Here is a 16956-nt window from a genome sequence, read left to right as displayed (position 1 = left end):
GCCCTGCTCTAATAAGTACTGGACCTCCTCCTGCATCTGTTCTCGTTTCCGGGGGTTGACTCTGTAGGGAGACTGCTTGATAGGGAAGGTCCCTGGAAGCACCTTCACATCATGGCGGAGGACATTACAGATTCTAGGATGGTCACCGAACACGTCATACTGAGAGATCAATCTTGAGATATCCAGTGCTCGAGAGGATGAAAGATGACGGAGCTGATCATCTAAGTGTTGGATAATGTAGGTGTTGTTTTGCGTGTCCTTGGGATGTATGGTGTTTGTGTCAATCTCAGTGGTAATACATTTATCATACATCAATGAACACACAGAGGCAGGTTTTAACTCTGAGTCAGCCTCCTGGGGTTCAATGATACCACAGGAAGCTACTCTAGGGGTTGGTTGGGCGCCAGTCACAGGGGCTCTACATTTATACATTTTTAGGAGATTAACGTGTATTAACTGTGTTGCCTTTCGGCAGTCTGGAGTGTTTATGATGTAGTTGTTATCTCCTACCTTTTCCACTACCTCATCATCATCTGGGACCTTAGAGGGCCGGAACACTCTCATGAGAACTCCATCCTGTTTGTAAAAGGCAGGGTAATGAGTAATTTGATCTGGAGGGATAACCTTGTCATGAAATTGAGTCAAAGTAGTGTCTTCCTGTTGAGCCTCAGTAAGAAGTTTTTCAGAAAATATTTGATTGAGTTCAAGTGGGGATGGGCTCTTCTTTGGAAGTGAGAAAGACTGATCAGATTTCCTTGCTTGTGCACGAGTAGTGACACAAACAGGGAATAAGCCTGGTTGTTGCTCTTCTAACTGTACAGTGGGGTTATCCATCAGCATTGTGTCACTAATTACCAAAGGGGGAGTCACCTTACTGCCAGTTAGGTCATTAGCGAGGAGTAGTTGAGCATTAGGGATGGGTAAGGCTGGTTCTTCACTAACTCCTATTATCACTTCACCTCTTACTAGTGGGCTATCAAGATGTACCTTAGCTAATGCAATGGGGAAGGGGTCATGGAAGTCTTTTAAATATACCTTTTCACCTGTGTAACACTGTTCAATACCAGGGACTGCTGACTTCAGCACTAGGGACTGAGCTGAACAGGTGTCTGACAATCTTAACTGGGTGATCCTTGTTATCAATGCTGATGGTGCCTACAGACCTGAAAGGCTCAAATAAGTCTTTAGGTACAGAGAAGGAGGGAAGAGCTTGTATGGAAGCAACTGGCTTGGCAAGATATGTTTGAGCTACCTTGCACTTGGGATTAGGACAGTTCTTTATGAGGTGCCCCGGCTGTTTACAAAAACCACAAAATAGAGGTGGTCCAGTACTACTGCCGGTCATTTTACCAACCCCTGAGTTACCCGAGTTTATCTTACCACTAGGAGTCTCGGTCAGCTTGTCTGAGGTTGCCTTGCGATTCACCAGGGAGAAAAGGTCCGCTAACTGAGCGGCTTTGAGAAGATCTGTTTCTTCTTTGTTGGTGATGTGTAACATTACTGAGTAAGGGAGCTTACGCATGAACTCTTCTAAGGCTAAGAGATTTACTAATTCGTCGTACGTGGTTATCGCGGCTGACTTAAGCCAACGCTTGAGAGCCCTCAATTTCTCTGAAGCAAACTCTAGATAGGTTTGTTGCGGAGTTTTGAACATTTTTCGAAAAGACTGACGGTATCCTTCTGTGGTAATGGAGTACGCCGCTAGGATGCCCTGTTTGACACAGTCGTAATCCGTGTTGTTTTCGAGGCCGTTCAAAATAGTTAAAGCCTTTTGGCCGAGTTTGGGTTTAAGAAGCCAAGGCCAGTCTTCTCGGGGCAGTTCAAAATGTACTGCTGTGTCCTCGAACTGTCCAAAGAAAGTTTCGGGGTCTTTGTCAGAGAACTGAGGGAGTAGTGAGAGATATTTAGTTAACTTTTGTTTGAGGTCAGCTGTGGTGGTTGATCGAGATTTTAATTGTGTGAGTTGGGTCTCGTGGATTCTTTCTTTTTCTCTCTCCTCTTTCTTTTTCTCTGTCTCTTTCCTTTTCCTCCTTTTCTTTTACATATGCCAGATCTCTTTCCGCTTTTTCTTTTTGAAAAGCTAGTTCTTCTCGCCTTAGTTCTCTCTCTTCTCTTGCTGCCTCTCTCTCTTCTCTCTCTCTTTCTCTTGCTGCCTCTCTCTCTTCTCTTGCTGCTATTAGTTTCAGCTTTTCGAGTTCGAGCATTAAACTGGCGTCGTGCTGTGAAGCAGCACTAGTGGCTTCACCTCCAAGGTGAACTAGGATTTGAGTTCGGAGTTCTTCCTTCCGAATGTCAGACGGATATGAGATATCAAACTGTCGGGCTATGTACTTTAAATCATCCTTTGTCACTTTGGCAGTTTGTAGCTCCGCCACAGAAGGATTACTGCAAAATGCGTCCAAGTTTAACTCATGCGACATGATTAATGAGCGTGAGGTCAATTGAACCAAATCAAGTGTGTCTGAGCCCTACACTGAAACCTGATCCAAGACCTAGGTTCGCCACCACGAGTCGGAAGGACCCGCGTGAACAACAGGTTCGAAACCACGAGTCGGAGGGAAATGAGTTGACCCGCGTGCATCGACAGAGACTCGTTTTTGAGTCTAGTTGAGTCAAGGTTAGCAACGCCTTAACTGTGCTTCTGAAGAGGCAACGAATCGAAGAAGTGTAGCGATAATCACTGCCCCAAAATGACTACCATAGAACTAACACTTAAGCACTTGTAATGGCTTGTCGTATTCGCTGCTTTCAAGCAAAGAGTGGAACGCAAGTTCCCAAGTTTTAAGGAGTCTCGGAGTTCGGGGTGAAGGTCACTACTAGGGGGAATCGAACCGACACTAAAGCAACACTGAGGAAATCAATTGTTAGGTTTTAACGCTTTTATGACTAGACGCCGGTACCTCGCGTACTTTTAAAGCGGAAAAACGCAAAAATTCACCAACAAAGAAATAAGCACAACTTCATATACACTCGAGAGCAGGAAAGGAATTAGTGTAGTTATATGTATGTGTAAACATGTGTAATATCCCGGACAGGCCCCCAATTGTTACGTGTGAGCATACACTGAACTCTAGGGGAAGGACCATGAAGGGGTGTTGCTCACACTAACAATGGAAGGGTTAAAAGAAAAGGAGACATTTTAACTGCTATTTAATATCTTAAAGTTAACCCTTAAATTAAGAAACAATACAAAATTGAAGATTTAAGTAAGTAAAAGTAAGTAACAAGGAGTGGCAATCTGAACTGGACTGAATAACTTAAAAGACTGGTTCAGTTAATAACTTAAGCCAAGTTAGTAAATGCATATAGATACAAATTACAAAAAATAAACACCTTTACATATACATAATAGAAAATAAATATAAATGTGTTTGTGTGTGTGTGTTTATGTGTGTGTGGGTGTGTAACACTGGTAACTCTTACCACCGCTCTCGAGTGTATATGAGGCTCCCAGCGTATGCCAAGGCGACCTCAGAGCTGTAGCGACCCTTGGAGGAGACTGAAGCTCGATGGAACTCCACCCCTCGTTATCGGCTTGGTAGCCTGCTAGAGGTCACGTATCCAGTATGCCTCAAGCTATACACGTGGCAGCGCCACGAGTTGAGAGGCAGGCACCTGGTTCCGTGGTAGAGTAGTCACGTGTGTGACAACACACAAACATACCAAATAAAAACATATGATAAATACCTGAGTTTAATATATCACTGTGTAACACGATTTTTGTCCTTGGGTAACAAATATAATTTTTTATTTGCTTATGCCTAGAAAACATGAAAAAATACTGATTTTTATTTCTAACTTTGTTTTTGTGGCCAGGATAATGCATTAAGCATTACCGAAATATCTAAGTAAATTATACAAAGCTGTACTAATAATATAACTTTATAATAAGCAAGAGCAAAGTTTCACACAGTTACAACTAAATTCATCACAACCTACTTTCACACTTAATATACTCAATGTTACCAAAATACTCGTCACCACATTGACCACAACAAATAACTAAGCTGCTCCAAGTATTATAGCTTGAATTAGATCAACAATACATATTAGCAAGAAGGAAAGGTTCACACAGTTACGTCATGAAGTATTGGCGATAACAACATTACTTACCATATGTTATCTCAAACACTCCCACAAACTCCTAAACGCTCCCAAACACCCCTAAATGTTCAAACACACTCCTAGGCATTCTTAAGTGCACTCAAACACTTCCACACACTCTTAAACACTCCCACACACTCCTAAACGCTCACAAACACTTCCAAACACTCTTAAACATGCCCATGCACTCCCAAACGCTCCCAAACTCTCCCACACACTCTTAAATGATCGCAAATAATCTCACTTACTCTTAAACACTCGTAATCACTCCCACATACTCCTAGACACTCTTACTCATTCTTAAACACTCGCAAACACTTACACACTTTCCTACACATGACACTATATAATACTCACACATTTTCAAATACTTCTAAAATCTAAACACTCGTGAGCATCCTAAGAAACCCATAAACACTTCTGTACACTCTCAAACACTGTTACAGAACAGCCGTGTAATTTGTAACGTAACTGGCATGTAATTCGTATTTTAAGTGGATAATAGAGGAAAAGTTTCACACGTTAAGACATATTATTAAGTACTAATAGTTGTGGCAATATTTATCTTTTCACGTAATGCATCAAGTATCACCGTAGCTATGCAAACGATACCACTAATTGGGTACAGCCCGTACGTGGCTGGATGTTACGCTCATTTTATGCACCACATGTTAACGAAAAGAAGACGAAAAAAAAAAGAAAAAAATGGCGGGAGGGGTAAATCCTAACACTATATAACAGTATTTCATGTTTATGTGTACTGTTAGCTTAAGTAAGTGAGTTTTTCCTTTTTTTTTGTTGTTGTTGTTTTAGTTATTTATGAAACTATCTATTTAGTTTGTTAATTAATCAATGAGTGTAATAAAATCAATAAAACATATATTAAACTGCCACTTCACTCAACGCCTAAAACGGAGCTTTAAATAAACGGATATACCAGATAAAAACTTACGATAAATACTAGAGTTTGATAATCACATGTCATGAGTGTAACAATAAATAAAAAGGATCACGAGGAGTAATATCATTGTAACATCACACATCTCGACATTCTTTTATTTCCTGCTGACTGGAGGATTCACAGCTGCTCGAGACACCTCACCACGTTTGAATCTTTCAGTGTTTGTGCCAGTAGAGGGAAATTAATCGCGCTTTCAGACTATTTCCCCAAAACAGACACTTATCTTAGTATGCGCAGTATTTTTTCTGATTGTGTGCAGTATGCTGGGATTCAAGACGATAAGAGTCGTCCTAGAGAGCAGTAATCACCCTTGGCAGTTAGGTAAGGGGAACGAACAGTGTGTGTGGATATGTAGCCTACCATTATGTCGTTGTGTGTTCTGTGTTTGCCACTGTGCACTGCCTGTATTAGTTCACCTGCACTTCTTGTGTTGGCTGGGGGTAATGTGGCTATTGTTCAAGCTTGTGAGCGGGGAGCCTGGTGTGTGTGTTTGATGACTTTGGTTCAGGTAGAAAGTGATGCCCCTCCCCGACCAGCTCTGCCCCGCACGCTTTTTTTTTTTTTTTTTTTTTTTAATATATTTATTTCATTTTTTTTTTTTTTGCTGTGTATATTGTTGTGATGTCCGTTTGATAATCGTTTTATTGGTTCTGGTGGTCTAGAATTATTATTTTTTTTTCTATTTGGGTCAGGTGGTAAGGGATGCCCAGCTCTGCTCTGCCCTGCCCTGCACTTGTTTGTTTCTGTGGGTTGTGGGTGTTTCTTGGTCAGTTTTCATCATAGGACCAAACAGCATTTCGAGTACAAAACTGTGATATTCGTTATTGGTTTATTATATTAGACGATTTTGAGTTTAAAATACGTCGGAAATACTTCATTTTGCCTCTTCACCCCTCATCCTCCTACGATCTTGGGTACTCGTTGAAAAGCGGGGTTTATGGTCTGGGAACACGAAAATGGCCATTTTAGGGTGATTGAATGAAGATGATGGCTTAAAAAGAAGGCATAACCAGACCAAACCAAATCTGACCTAACTTAACAAGTTGACCTAACCTAACCTGACCTGGCCTGACCTGACCTGACCTGACCTGATCTGATCTAACCTAATCTGACCTAATCCATTAGCATCACCTAACAAAAATTCCCTATATCATGGGCACTATTCATTTGTGATGAAAACTTCAATAAAGTAAGTTCCTCAGTATCCATAAAAGTAATAAAAAACAATACTCCTAAACATGTGGAATTTTTTTTTTTATTTGGTTAACAAACCATTCAGTATTAAAATCAGAGAATGTCAGAGAAACTAATCTTTTGTTACAGACAAAGATATGGTAAACTAACCATCCAGTGTATCTTAAATTATACAGCTAATTCTTAATCATAATTTTTTCAGTAATTAAATAATATATCTATATACAGTGCAAATCTGCCTGTTCTACCGTGGACAGTGACTGACTAACTAAGCCTCCATATGAGAGACTAACCTTATAAGCCTCACCACATTAGGATAAAAAAAAAATAAATAAATAAAAATAAATAAATAAATGAAAAAAATAAATAGATAACAAAAAAAAAAAAAAAATACTAGTGGCAGTCATGGAGACTGAAAGTTGCATAATATTACTCTGACAATCTGGTCATTAACACTGTGTCTGAAGTCTTGTTTGTGGGGACACATTATGCTTCCCACTATTAATAGTTGATATTGGCAGCTTTTTTTGTTTTATTATTTGAAGCTTAGAATTTACAACATTTAGTGACATTCACCAATTTACCATTGTTGTCTGTATATATTATTGACAGTGATAAGTATTCTGAAAGTGGTACTGCATGCACAGGTTTGGACAGTGTTGATGGGTGGGTGTGTGTGATGATGAAACCTTCAGTCCTGGTGACTGTGACTGTAGTTGTTCCAAAGAAGACAAACATTAGATTAGTTAAAAACAAAACCTATCAGAAAATTATTTTTCTTCAAAGACAACAGATGACTTACAAAACTAACCAGTAATGCTATGTATATTAGAACTGCATTTGTCCCCACTCCCTCCCGCAGTGAACTGAGGGACTCGAGGGAAACTAATTTATGGAAAGAGCACTGCAATTCATACATACATATTTAACACAAGAAATATTAAACAGCATTTAGGGAAATTTCCTAAGTAAACTAACCTGATTTAACAGTCTTAATTGGCTACATATTTTAGTTTTGTCTTAGTTTTGTCTTTAATTGTCTTTAATTGGCTACATATTTTAGTTTTGTCTTAGTTTTGTCTTGCAATTATTGGACTTTATGAATGTTCATATTTGATAACTTATGTCAGGAAACTTGGCAGTATGTGCATTGAATTACAATAAATCAGTCAGTTCAAACTTCGTTACTAGAGTGAAGAAACAGTTGTCATCCTGTGCAAAGTTCTTGCCATTATAATGATGTGAACATTTCTCAAGAAGGCAAGACTCACTCATTGGCATAACTAGAAGCACACTTCCTTGTGCTACCACTCCTATCAGTTCAGTGTTCAAGAGGTGTGTTCTGTGATGAGGGTTGTAACAGAACAATTTGTCTTTTACCTACCTTCACTTGCCCTCTGTGCTATAAGTGTTTTGGCTGATTTAACAGCAACAAGTGTAGCTGCATGTCTAGCAGTGATCATTTATTACTTTTTGACAAATCTTTCTTAGTTGTTGCAGTTTGAAATTTTCTTACTACTAAGCATCACGTCTGGGTTCTGGTTATGTTAGCTTAACTAATATTATATTCTACCTCCATTTCATGCCCAAATTCTTCATGTGAACAAGTTTTAGCCTCACATTGTTCGTGTTTTACATGTATTTTTTGTGAGTTTCATTGCATGAGAAGAAAGAAAGTACTGAGGAGTGGTGACATCAGTTGTCAAGATGGCCTCATTTACTCTGAGCACACAAACAATAATGAATTTGATTTTTATCTAATTTTTTATTTCTTTATTTCCTTATTTTATTTATGTTTATATATTTATTTATGGTTTTTCAAATAGCTGATCACACCTTTACTTGAGATCATTATCAAGATTATTCAAGATCTTTTAATGAACTCATAAACCTCATTAATGTACTGCCCATAATCTCCACACCAAGGATGGAGGTAACTGATTTAGAGTCTATCCAAGTGTGTGGAGGTGAGGACTAAGGAGTGTCATGTAGCCCTCATGGATCACAGCCAGTATTGCCTGTGTTGCCTCACACTGATGAAACATCCCTGGCCTGAACAACAGCTGTGTAATGTCCTGAAGTACTCTAGAGGCCTTCAAGGCTACATAGTGTACATACGTATGTTAAATTTATGAATTTGTGAGACAAAATAATTTTTGTATTTCACAGCATTACGTTAGGCTTCTGTATGCAGGAGCCTAATGTATGTACTGCATAATTTGTGTTGGAGCAAAATAACAGAGTATTGACACTATATGCATAATTTCTGAGGAAGACTGGCACAACCTGAGGATATGGTCATTGTTATTACAAGAATAAAAGGCTTGTAAAGTGTGATTTTTTCTGATAACTTTTGATAGCATACGAATATTTTAAAATTTTGTTAATGCTCCTGTAGGTGATTGAGTGTCTGGCATTGGATGGTGTTGCAGTTCACCACCAAGTTTGTCCTCATTGCTTTGAAAATGAGAGACAAGCAAGTCTTGCACTCCCAGTTATACAGATTGGATACAACATTCTTGTTACCACTGTTGCCCTGCAGGCATGGAACACTCCAGCATAGTTTTGTTGGTAAAATATTACACAGTGGTTCAGGGGGAAGGAGACACAGAAGTAGTCACTATTTTGTTTAACAAAATAAATACAGACTTATATGTAGCCCAGTTATTACATAGTAAAACTATTTCGTATGAAATACAGTGACAGGTTCATATTATTGCCTATGTTATAATTTTGTACTGTGATAGAAATACAAGATAATATTGGTCCAACTCCGGTGGAATGATAAAAATCCCAAGTTTAGCAATAAATCTTTGGCAACACATCTCTGAAGCAATTACCTGTATGATGTAGCTGAGTACCTGTGATATACTGTATGAAGAGTGTATGGTGCTTGCAGTGTTTGTAACTTGGGAAGTCTACCCCGCCACCGGCGGCACCTGTGGTTAGTTTTCGTGTCACTGTATTTCACGGGAAAAAAAACACAAACGGGGCGAGTCATGGTGAGCGTGAGGGAACCATTCAGCCGGAGAACCCGTCGTCCTCAAAGCTGGCATTAATGATGCCGCCGTCAATTATGCCGCCATCGATAATTCCTCCATCAATGATGCCGCCGTCAATGATGCCGCCGTCGATGATGCCGCCGTCGATGATGTTGCCGGAGAATGCTGGCTGGCTGATGAAGGTTGGCTGTGGCTGGGGCTGTGGCTGGCTCCTGAAGGTCTGGATGGGACGCGTTGCCGGGCGGGTGGCGGGCCTGGGAGCGCTGATGGCATTGACAGAACTCCTGAGGTCTACCAGGCTCTTGCCAAGGCTCTGGGAGGCGGCTGGGGCACCACCCTGGCTGCTCTCTTGGGTGAGGGAGTTGGTGTAGTAGTTGGCGACATCCGGGCCGGGCTCCTCGCTCACCTCAGCCTGGAAGCCGGAGTCTCCCTCCACGAAGTACCGCACCACCCTGCCAGCGTGGAGTGTGGATATGGCTATAGACATTATCTTCACCCAAATATAACTGCTGTGTTGGCAAGTTTACCGCTGTGGTTGTTCTTTGTTAACATTCAGAATACTATGAACAAAATAGATGGACACAAGGAAAATATAGGAAAGGAGCTTGATTTTATCTTTCTAGGCTATAAAACAATCTAAGAGACTAGTACAAAGTTGAGATAATTGTGAAAATTTGTCTAGAAGCAAAGATTATCTTTGCCTTTCATAGCAGACCTGATGTTATTTGTTATATTATTCTATTTAAATACACAGCAAAACTAAGACCGTGCTATGGGTAGTAGAGGTTAAGTCCTGTATCTCGTCACACTAACTGGAGCTGTTGCAAAATATTTAAGTCTCCCTTTAAAGTCCGAATGTTAATACTGAAAACGATATTTATCACAACTAAGGGACACTTAAGAAATAGCGTCTCTACCAATCCTCACATCTTGGACTGACATTAGGTGACACCAATGATTCTTTCCTCTCTTTTTCAACAAGTGGATAATGAAAGCAGTTCTTATTACAGAAATAAAGTGTGGGCAAGTTACTGTGTTGTTAACGTCGAGACTGGTGATAATGAGCTTGTATAATTTTGTCTAGGTTCATCACACGTGTCAGTTCCATATAGTAAAGGTTTGGCCCACTCCACAAAAAGGCACATATTATTCACGTATTTAGCCACCTTTCCGATCCCAGTCCATGCAAGAAACTGAATTTTCCTGTTAGTTTTTAGTACATAAAGGGTCAAATTTTCATAGAAGTTTCAGTATCAGACAAATTTTTCTTGCCTCTGTTCACATTAGTAGAATTTTTCGTAGTTTCTTAATCCATATAACATTCTCTTTCTAGTTTTCTTATTACCCATTTTCAAAGTTCTAATGCCTTTCTTAAAGAAAAAAATGTCTTGTTTCCCAAAGACTCGCAGTTACATGTTATTCCCAATGCCTTAGTTCACAAAAGCAACATTCTTATACCTGTTTTCAAGCCTCGGTTCCTTAACCCTTTGACTGCTAAACAAATTTTTCCCCTTAATACTTGTAACTTATTAGACACTTTTTTTATATATTTTTTATGCTAAGCTGTCATAAATATTTCTGTAGCGTAGAAAAGATAAAATTAACTATGTTTTTCTTTCATTTCTGTTATGTGTCGCGATCCAAACCAGGTACAAGGAAAGTTAACGAAGGGCGACCATAGCACAAAAAAAAGGTTTTAAGACCCACACTTCCACAAGTCTTACTCTGAGCAGTGGGTCATGTCACAGTTAACACGTACCTGTACAGACCGTTGGGCTGCAGCCAGCGGTACTCTCCCTCAGTACGGCCTGATGGGGACACGGTCTCCTTGTGTTCCTTGGCGTCGCCTGTGTTCGGCACACTCACCCCGTAGGCGAAGTCGTAGGGCGTCGGTGGCTGAAAGAATGTGGGTTTTAGTGGCGTTAATGTTGACGGCTTGTCTTTTTTATCATTTAACTTGACGACTCCGGAATCAAATTGGTGAACGTTATTTTTCTGTTGACTTTTTCCATTTATTATTATTATTTTTATTATTATTATTATTATTATTATTATTATTATTATTATTATTATTATTATTTAGTTAGTTTTATGGTACGACTGTTTTAAAGAAGTATATCAAGACCTCCGAAATGAAATAATCAACTTTTTTCTTTTTTTGCCTTTGGACTTTAGTCTGTTTTATGCTACGACATTAACTGTTTTGAATGACAGCTATTAAGACACGTCCGGAATTAAATTGGCTAACTTTTCAGGCTTTTCTTTTATTATTATTATTATTATTATTATTATTATTATTATTATTATTATTATTATTATTATTATTTTTATGCTACGGTTTAAACCATTTTAATTAAAAGAGTAGCAGGACACCCCCGGAACTAATTTCTCTCTCTCTCTCTCTCTCTCTCTCTCTCTCTCTCTCTCTCTCTCTCTCTCTCTCTCTCTCTCTCTCTCTCTCTCTCTCTCTCGTGCTGGATGGAATGCCGAGTACCGCGTTCGTTAAAGCAAGGACGCCTCACATTACAGTCATTTTATACGTTCATTACTCGTGTACCAAACACTGTAATGTTTTTGACTCATTGCCTCTGATGGCTTGTTCCCTTGACTGTAATTGTGATAGTCATGCACAGTGGCCTTAAGTTTTTGTCCGCTTGTTATCCATTAAATTACTCGTGTAGTGTTCAGATCGGTTGATAATATACTGGTTTCATGTTGTGTAGAAATTGAAAGAGGTAATAAAATAGACGCTAGTAATTATTGTAATATCTGCATGCTGTTTCTAAAGGCTGACACATTTTTACTCTTGCTCGTCCTTTGTTGGCGCGCATTCTTAAACACTTGCTTTCATATAAGGGTATTTTTTATTTTATTTATTTATTTATTTTTTCACAGAGCACAGAAGTGATTAGTTGAGTTCTCATGGGCGTTTTTCCTAGTGAAGATACAAATCCCTTGTTAAGCCCTCGCGCCTTATGACCACGGTGTTGCTGCGCATTGCCTTGTTAAGCTATACAATTGAATCATGAAAACGTTATTGGAAACCCCCTAAAATTATGAATGTTACTCAATGCGGCTGTTTACTTGAGTGACGGACATTTATAGCCTGGAACCTGGGACCAAGTCAAGGCTTTTTTGCAAGTCGAGCTTCGGCAAGTTTTCTCTCTCTCTCTCTCTCTCTCTCTCTCTCTCTCTCTCTCTCTCTCTCTCTCTCTCTCTCTCTCTCTCTCTCTCTCTCTCTCTCTCTCTCTCGGGACACAAAAGTTTGAATAAAACACTTGAGATTGATGCTACCTCAAAAAAGTGAATAAAAATGAAAATAAAATAAGAAATAAAATTGATAAATAAAACACAAATCTAGATGAAAACAAATGGGTGGAAAAGATCACTCAATCTATCTGTTGTCTTGGAATGAAAAAAAAAAAAAAAACCCTCTTTATCTCCAGGCTGAGGAACTGGACCCAATGACGCCAGTGACAGCAGCGCCTTGGCCTCGTGTTGCCGAGTCATGAGTGAGTACTTGTGTATCTCTAGTGCATCATGTGGCAATTTCCGAGCGTGTTTTGAATCTGGTATGTTGCTAAGTATGTTTATGAAAAGGCATGTGTGAAGTGGATCTGTTATTCATCTACTAAGTGAATGTATTATGAATATACTCGTATCATGCTGCTGAGTCAGTTTATGAATATGTGTGACTTTGATGCAATGTTCTTCAGTTTATTGGGTTTTTTGGATATGTACTGGTGAATTACGCAGTTTGTGAATATGTATGTGAACTGGGAGTATTATTCATCGACTAAGTGACTGTCTTTTGAATGAATCACGCTGTTGAATCTTTATGCATATTCGTGATTTTTTGGTGCAATATTAATTTCAATGGATTTTGGATATGCATTATTGAATCCCTTGAGTAACTATGTGTGACCCGCGTGTATTAGTCGACCCTGAGTTAAGCGTTCCATGAGCAGTCTTACTATTACCTGTTCTATTTCCTCGCTGCTGAATTGCGGCGCTGCTGTGCAGGCGGCGAACGCCAAAGCGAGGACGAAGAGCTGTGGGGGAAGCGACACAATGGTAATGAGTAACACAGATAGACTAATATAGTTTGTAGTGGGGTTTTACAAGATGATGCGAGAAGGAAGGAAGAGGAGGTCGGGGGCGTGAGCAACACAGTATTAAGTTAGACATCAACACGGATACTCTTTATAATCTGCGAGAAGGAAGGAAGAGAAGCTGAGAAGGGCGAGCAGCATAACAGTAATGAGTTACACACAGGCAGACAGATACAGATTGCAGTGGAGCTCTTCAGAATCAGTATATGCAAGGGAGAGGAGGTAGTGGGTGGAAGGAGCACAGCGACACTAATACAAAAGTACGGATTATAGTAAAGCTTTTGAAAATAATTAGCAAAGGGAGGAGAGGAGATGAGGGGAAGGAACACAGCAACACTGACACACTTGGAGGAGCAGAGGGGAAGGGACACTGAAACACCACTGCACTAACACAGATTGCAGTGAAGCTTTTTATGAAATTGTATAAGCAAGGAGAGGAAACTCGAGAAGAACACAGCAGTAACAAGTGACACATCAACACCACTATACTAAAACAAATTGCAGTGAAGCTTTTTAAAAATTATCGATGGGGAAGAAAGAAGAGGAGCTGTGAAAAAAACAACAACGAAGAAATAAATGGGCAGTTAAATATTGATACGATAATACTTGATGGTAGGCCAAAATAGTGAATAGTAGGTCAGGATGGTGTATAGTAAATAATAGTAGTTTGTGTATGCTGGGATAGTTCATATTAAGCCAGAATAGTTAATAGTAAGCTAAAATAGTCAATAGTAGGCCAGGATATCTAATAGTACTTAAGTTAGTAGGATGGGATAGTTAATAGTATATGTAAGGGTTATGGAGACGAGAGAGAGAGAGAGAGAGAGAGAGAGAGAGAGAGAGAGAGAGAGAGAGAGAGAGAGAGAGAGAGAGAGCGTGCATGGCTATGATTCTCTTCCTCTCCCTCTTCTCTAGAATAATTCAGGTGTTTTTGCGTGAGTTGCAGGAGGAGGAGGAGGAGGAGGAGGAGGAAGAGGAGGAGGAGGAGGAGGAGGAGAAGCGACCGTAACGCTTTCAAATTTCCTCTATCTGTTATGTGGGCTTGACTCCCTTACAGTAGCACCTCATGGTATTATTATTATTATTATTATTATTATTATTATTATTATTATTATTAGTTGTCGTTGTTGTAGTAGTAGTAGTAGTAGTAGTGTTGGGTGAGCAGTGTATCTCTCTCTCTCTCTCTCTCTCTCTCTCTCTCTCTCTCTCTCTCGTCACATACACCGCGTCACCTGCCTGTTTACAACCTTCCCTTTCACTCGTCGTTGCCTCTCTCGTCCCTTTAATTACCATAACCTGTTCCCTGCGGTTTCTTTACGCCTTAACCTGTCTCGTGTACGCCCAGTATTGCGCTGTGCTGACTCATGACCTTTCTCTGCTGATTCCTGACCACTTTTACCGCGAGGAGAAGGTGGGGGAGGGGTAGGATGGCAGGGAGGGAAGGAGGGAGGGAGGGAGGGAGAGTTGGTTTGGTGCATCTTCGTTTGTTTTTGTATGTACGTGTGAATGTCTGGGATGTGTGTCTTGTTTGAGGAAGTTGTGTGAGAGAGAGAGAGAGAGAGAGAGAGAGAGAGAGAGAGAGAGAGAGAGAGAGAGAGAGAGAGAGAGAGAGAGAGAGAGAGAGAGAGAGAGAGAGAGAGAAATTGTGTATATTTTACTTTATTGATCTGTCGTATCTGTATCTACCTGCCTTACCTGTGTCAATCAACCTCTCACTCAATTAATTTATCTAACTCTCAATCTAACGATCTATCTATCTCTATTTATTTTATCATTCAGTCTTGCACCTGTGTGTGTGCGTGTGGACTTGTATGCTAAAGTGACTACCACCACCACAAGCATCACCACCGCCATGCACTGTAATGCAGCAATGTTGTATATCATGAAAATGTCACAGTTTCCTGCAGTGCTGTAGTGTGTAGTCTTTTACAAGCTCCATTCATACAAAAGTCACGCTACATAGAGGGACGACACTCAGTCACTCTTGAACACTTGAGAACACTCCTTCCTTGACCAATAGCTTCACTTCCCTGGTGTTCGTTCACTCAAACAAAACGATCCTGGTCAGCGCAGTCTCGGTAACCAAGGCGGGTATTCAGAAACACTTTAATTTCTCACCACGACTATTTTCCAAGGCCACACAGTTAATTAGCCGGGTTCTTAAGAGTGTCTCTCCTGTTCTTAATGCAGAAATGTTGTTAATCTGTCACCAGAACATCCTTAGAAACCTGTGTCACCTCAACCAGAGCCTTTGGAAAGCAGTCAGGGTGCGGCCAAAAGTGTTTCAGAATGTGGTCCCAAGCCAGCAAGCCAGCAAGCCAGCACCAAGCCAGTCGCCCCGTGTCGCGTCTCAGTCCTCACCTGAGCTGCCATGGCGGGGAAGGGAGACAGAGACAGACTGTAGCGTCCCTTCCTTCTGCAGAGGCTATATACCTTTACTTTCACGCGGGGGGGGTTGCAATCCTGGCGGGAACTCCCCATTGCCGCTTCTTCCTCACCTTTCCAAACGTCCCTTACCTTCCTTACCTTACCCTTACCTTCCTTGGCTTCCCTAATAGATCACCTAGATGAATTTGACATAGAAACAAAGAATGATATATAGGAAACGTGTGGGTAGTGAAGGGGTGAGGTGTTAGTGGCGCATCAATGGCAACTTAGGGAAGGAAGGGAACCGCCTTTCCACACCTGCTTTGACCCCGAGACAGGCAGAAGGGAAGGTGAGTCTTACCCCTGATCTGCCGGACGGTCGTCGCTCTGAGTTCCCGCCCGGAGAAAGTAGTCTGTCCGCCGCCGCGTTGACGTATAAGGGATAAAAAAACAATGAGCTACCCTCGCTACTCCAGACTCACATAGACGCGACATAGGGAGCTGATAACTGGGTGTTCTTGATCTGCTGGTTCTTGTGGGTCTTTCTGGCTGTGTTCCTCCCGCACGAGATGTGGTGTGGTTTGGTGTGGCTTTCATGTTCTTGTGCTTCCTGCTCTTCTTCGTGTTCATCCTCTTGTTCATCCTCCTCATACTCTGGTTCTGGTTCGTCTTGTTTTTGTTCTTCTTGCTTTTGTTCTCTTTGTTCTTGTTGTTGTGTTGGTGTTGGTGGTGATGTTCATGGGAGTAGTGGTGGTGGTTGTGGTGGTGGTTTTTCTGTTGTCGTTGTACTACTACTACTACTACTACTACTACTACTACTACTACTACTACTACTACTACTACTACTACTACCACCACCACCACCACCACCACGACCCTAATACATATTATCTCCCAAAAGTGGCGTTTATCGTGTCGGTGTCAAGGGCAGTGGGTCGAAAGGGAGTCATTTAGTCATTATCATTCACGGTGGTGGGTTGGCAAGGGCGGCGATTGGTTGTCAGCGTGTTATTCCGAGAGAGAGAGAGAGAGAGAGAGAGAGAGAGAGAGAGAGAGAGAGAGAGAGAGAGAGAGAGAGAGAGAGAGAGAGAGAGTTTTTGTTCGGAAATTATTGTATATTCGTGAAAAAAAAAATAACTTTCATGGGGACTGGACAGGAAGATAGACAGAGATAGGTAGATAGATAGATAGATAGATAGATAGATAGATAGATAGA

The 16956-nt window shown here is 40.6% G+C and overlaps 2 protein-coding genes across 5 annotated transcripts in view; one reads left to right on the top strand and one right to left on the bottom strand.

Annotated features, from left to right (window-relative positions):
• The first annotated feature begins 5141 nt into the window (after nt 1-5141).
• The window catches only part of LOC135116374 (uncharacterized), a 136223-nt gene continuing 124408 nt past the window's right edge, over nt 5142-16956 (top strand). For 2 of the 4 annotated variants that reach the window (XR_010276267.1, XR_010276268.1), the window contains exons 1-2: nt 5198-5386; nt 12708-12773. The gene's annotated coding sequence lies outside the window, so the exon portion shown is untranslated. Of the gene's footprint in view, nt 5387-12707; nt 12774-16956 lie in introns of all 4 variants that reach the window. The other 2 variants (XR_010276276.1, XM_064033759.1) reach the window with 2 other exon arrangements.
• Nucleotides 8874-15806, bottom strand: LOC135116380 (uncharacterized). Its single transcript, XM_064033807.1, has 4 exons — nt 15735-15806; nt 13242-13313; nt 11021-11157; nt 8874-9713 (listed from the first exon to the last, which is right to left on the bottom strand). Exons 1-4 carry the CDS (start codon nt 15744-15746, stop codon nt 9281-9283), a joined length of 654 nt encoding a protein of 217 aa, XP_063889877.1. The 5' UTR covers nt 15747-15806; the 3' UTR covers nt 8874-9280.

This window comes from Scylla paramamosain, chromosome 31 (genome assembly GCF_035594125.1).
Source record: "Scylla paramamosain isolate STU-SP2022 chromosome 31, ASM3559412v1, whole genome shotgun sequence".
NCBI lineage: Eukaryota > Metazoa > Arthropoda > Malacostraca > Decapoda > Portunidae > Scylla > Scylla paramamosain.
Note: the sequence above shows the minus strand (reverse complement) of the source record. Positions and strands in the feature narration are given on the sequence as shown.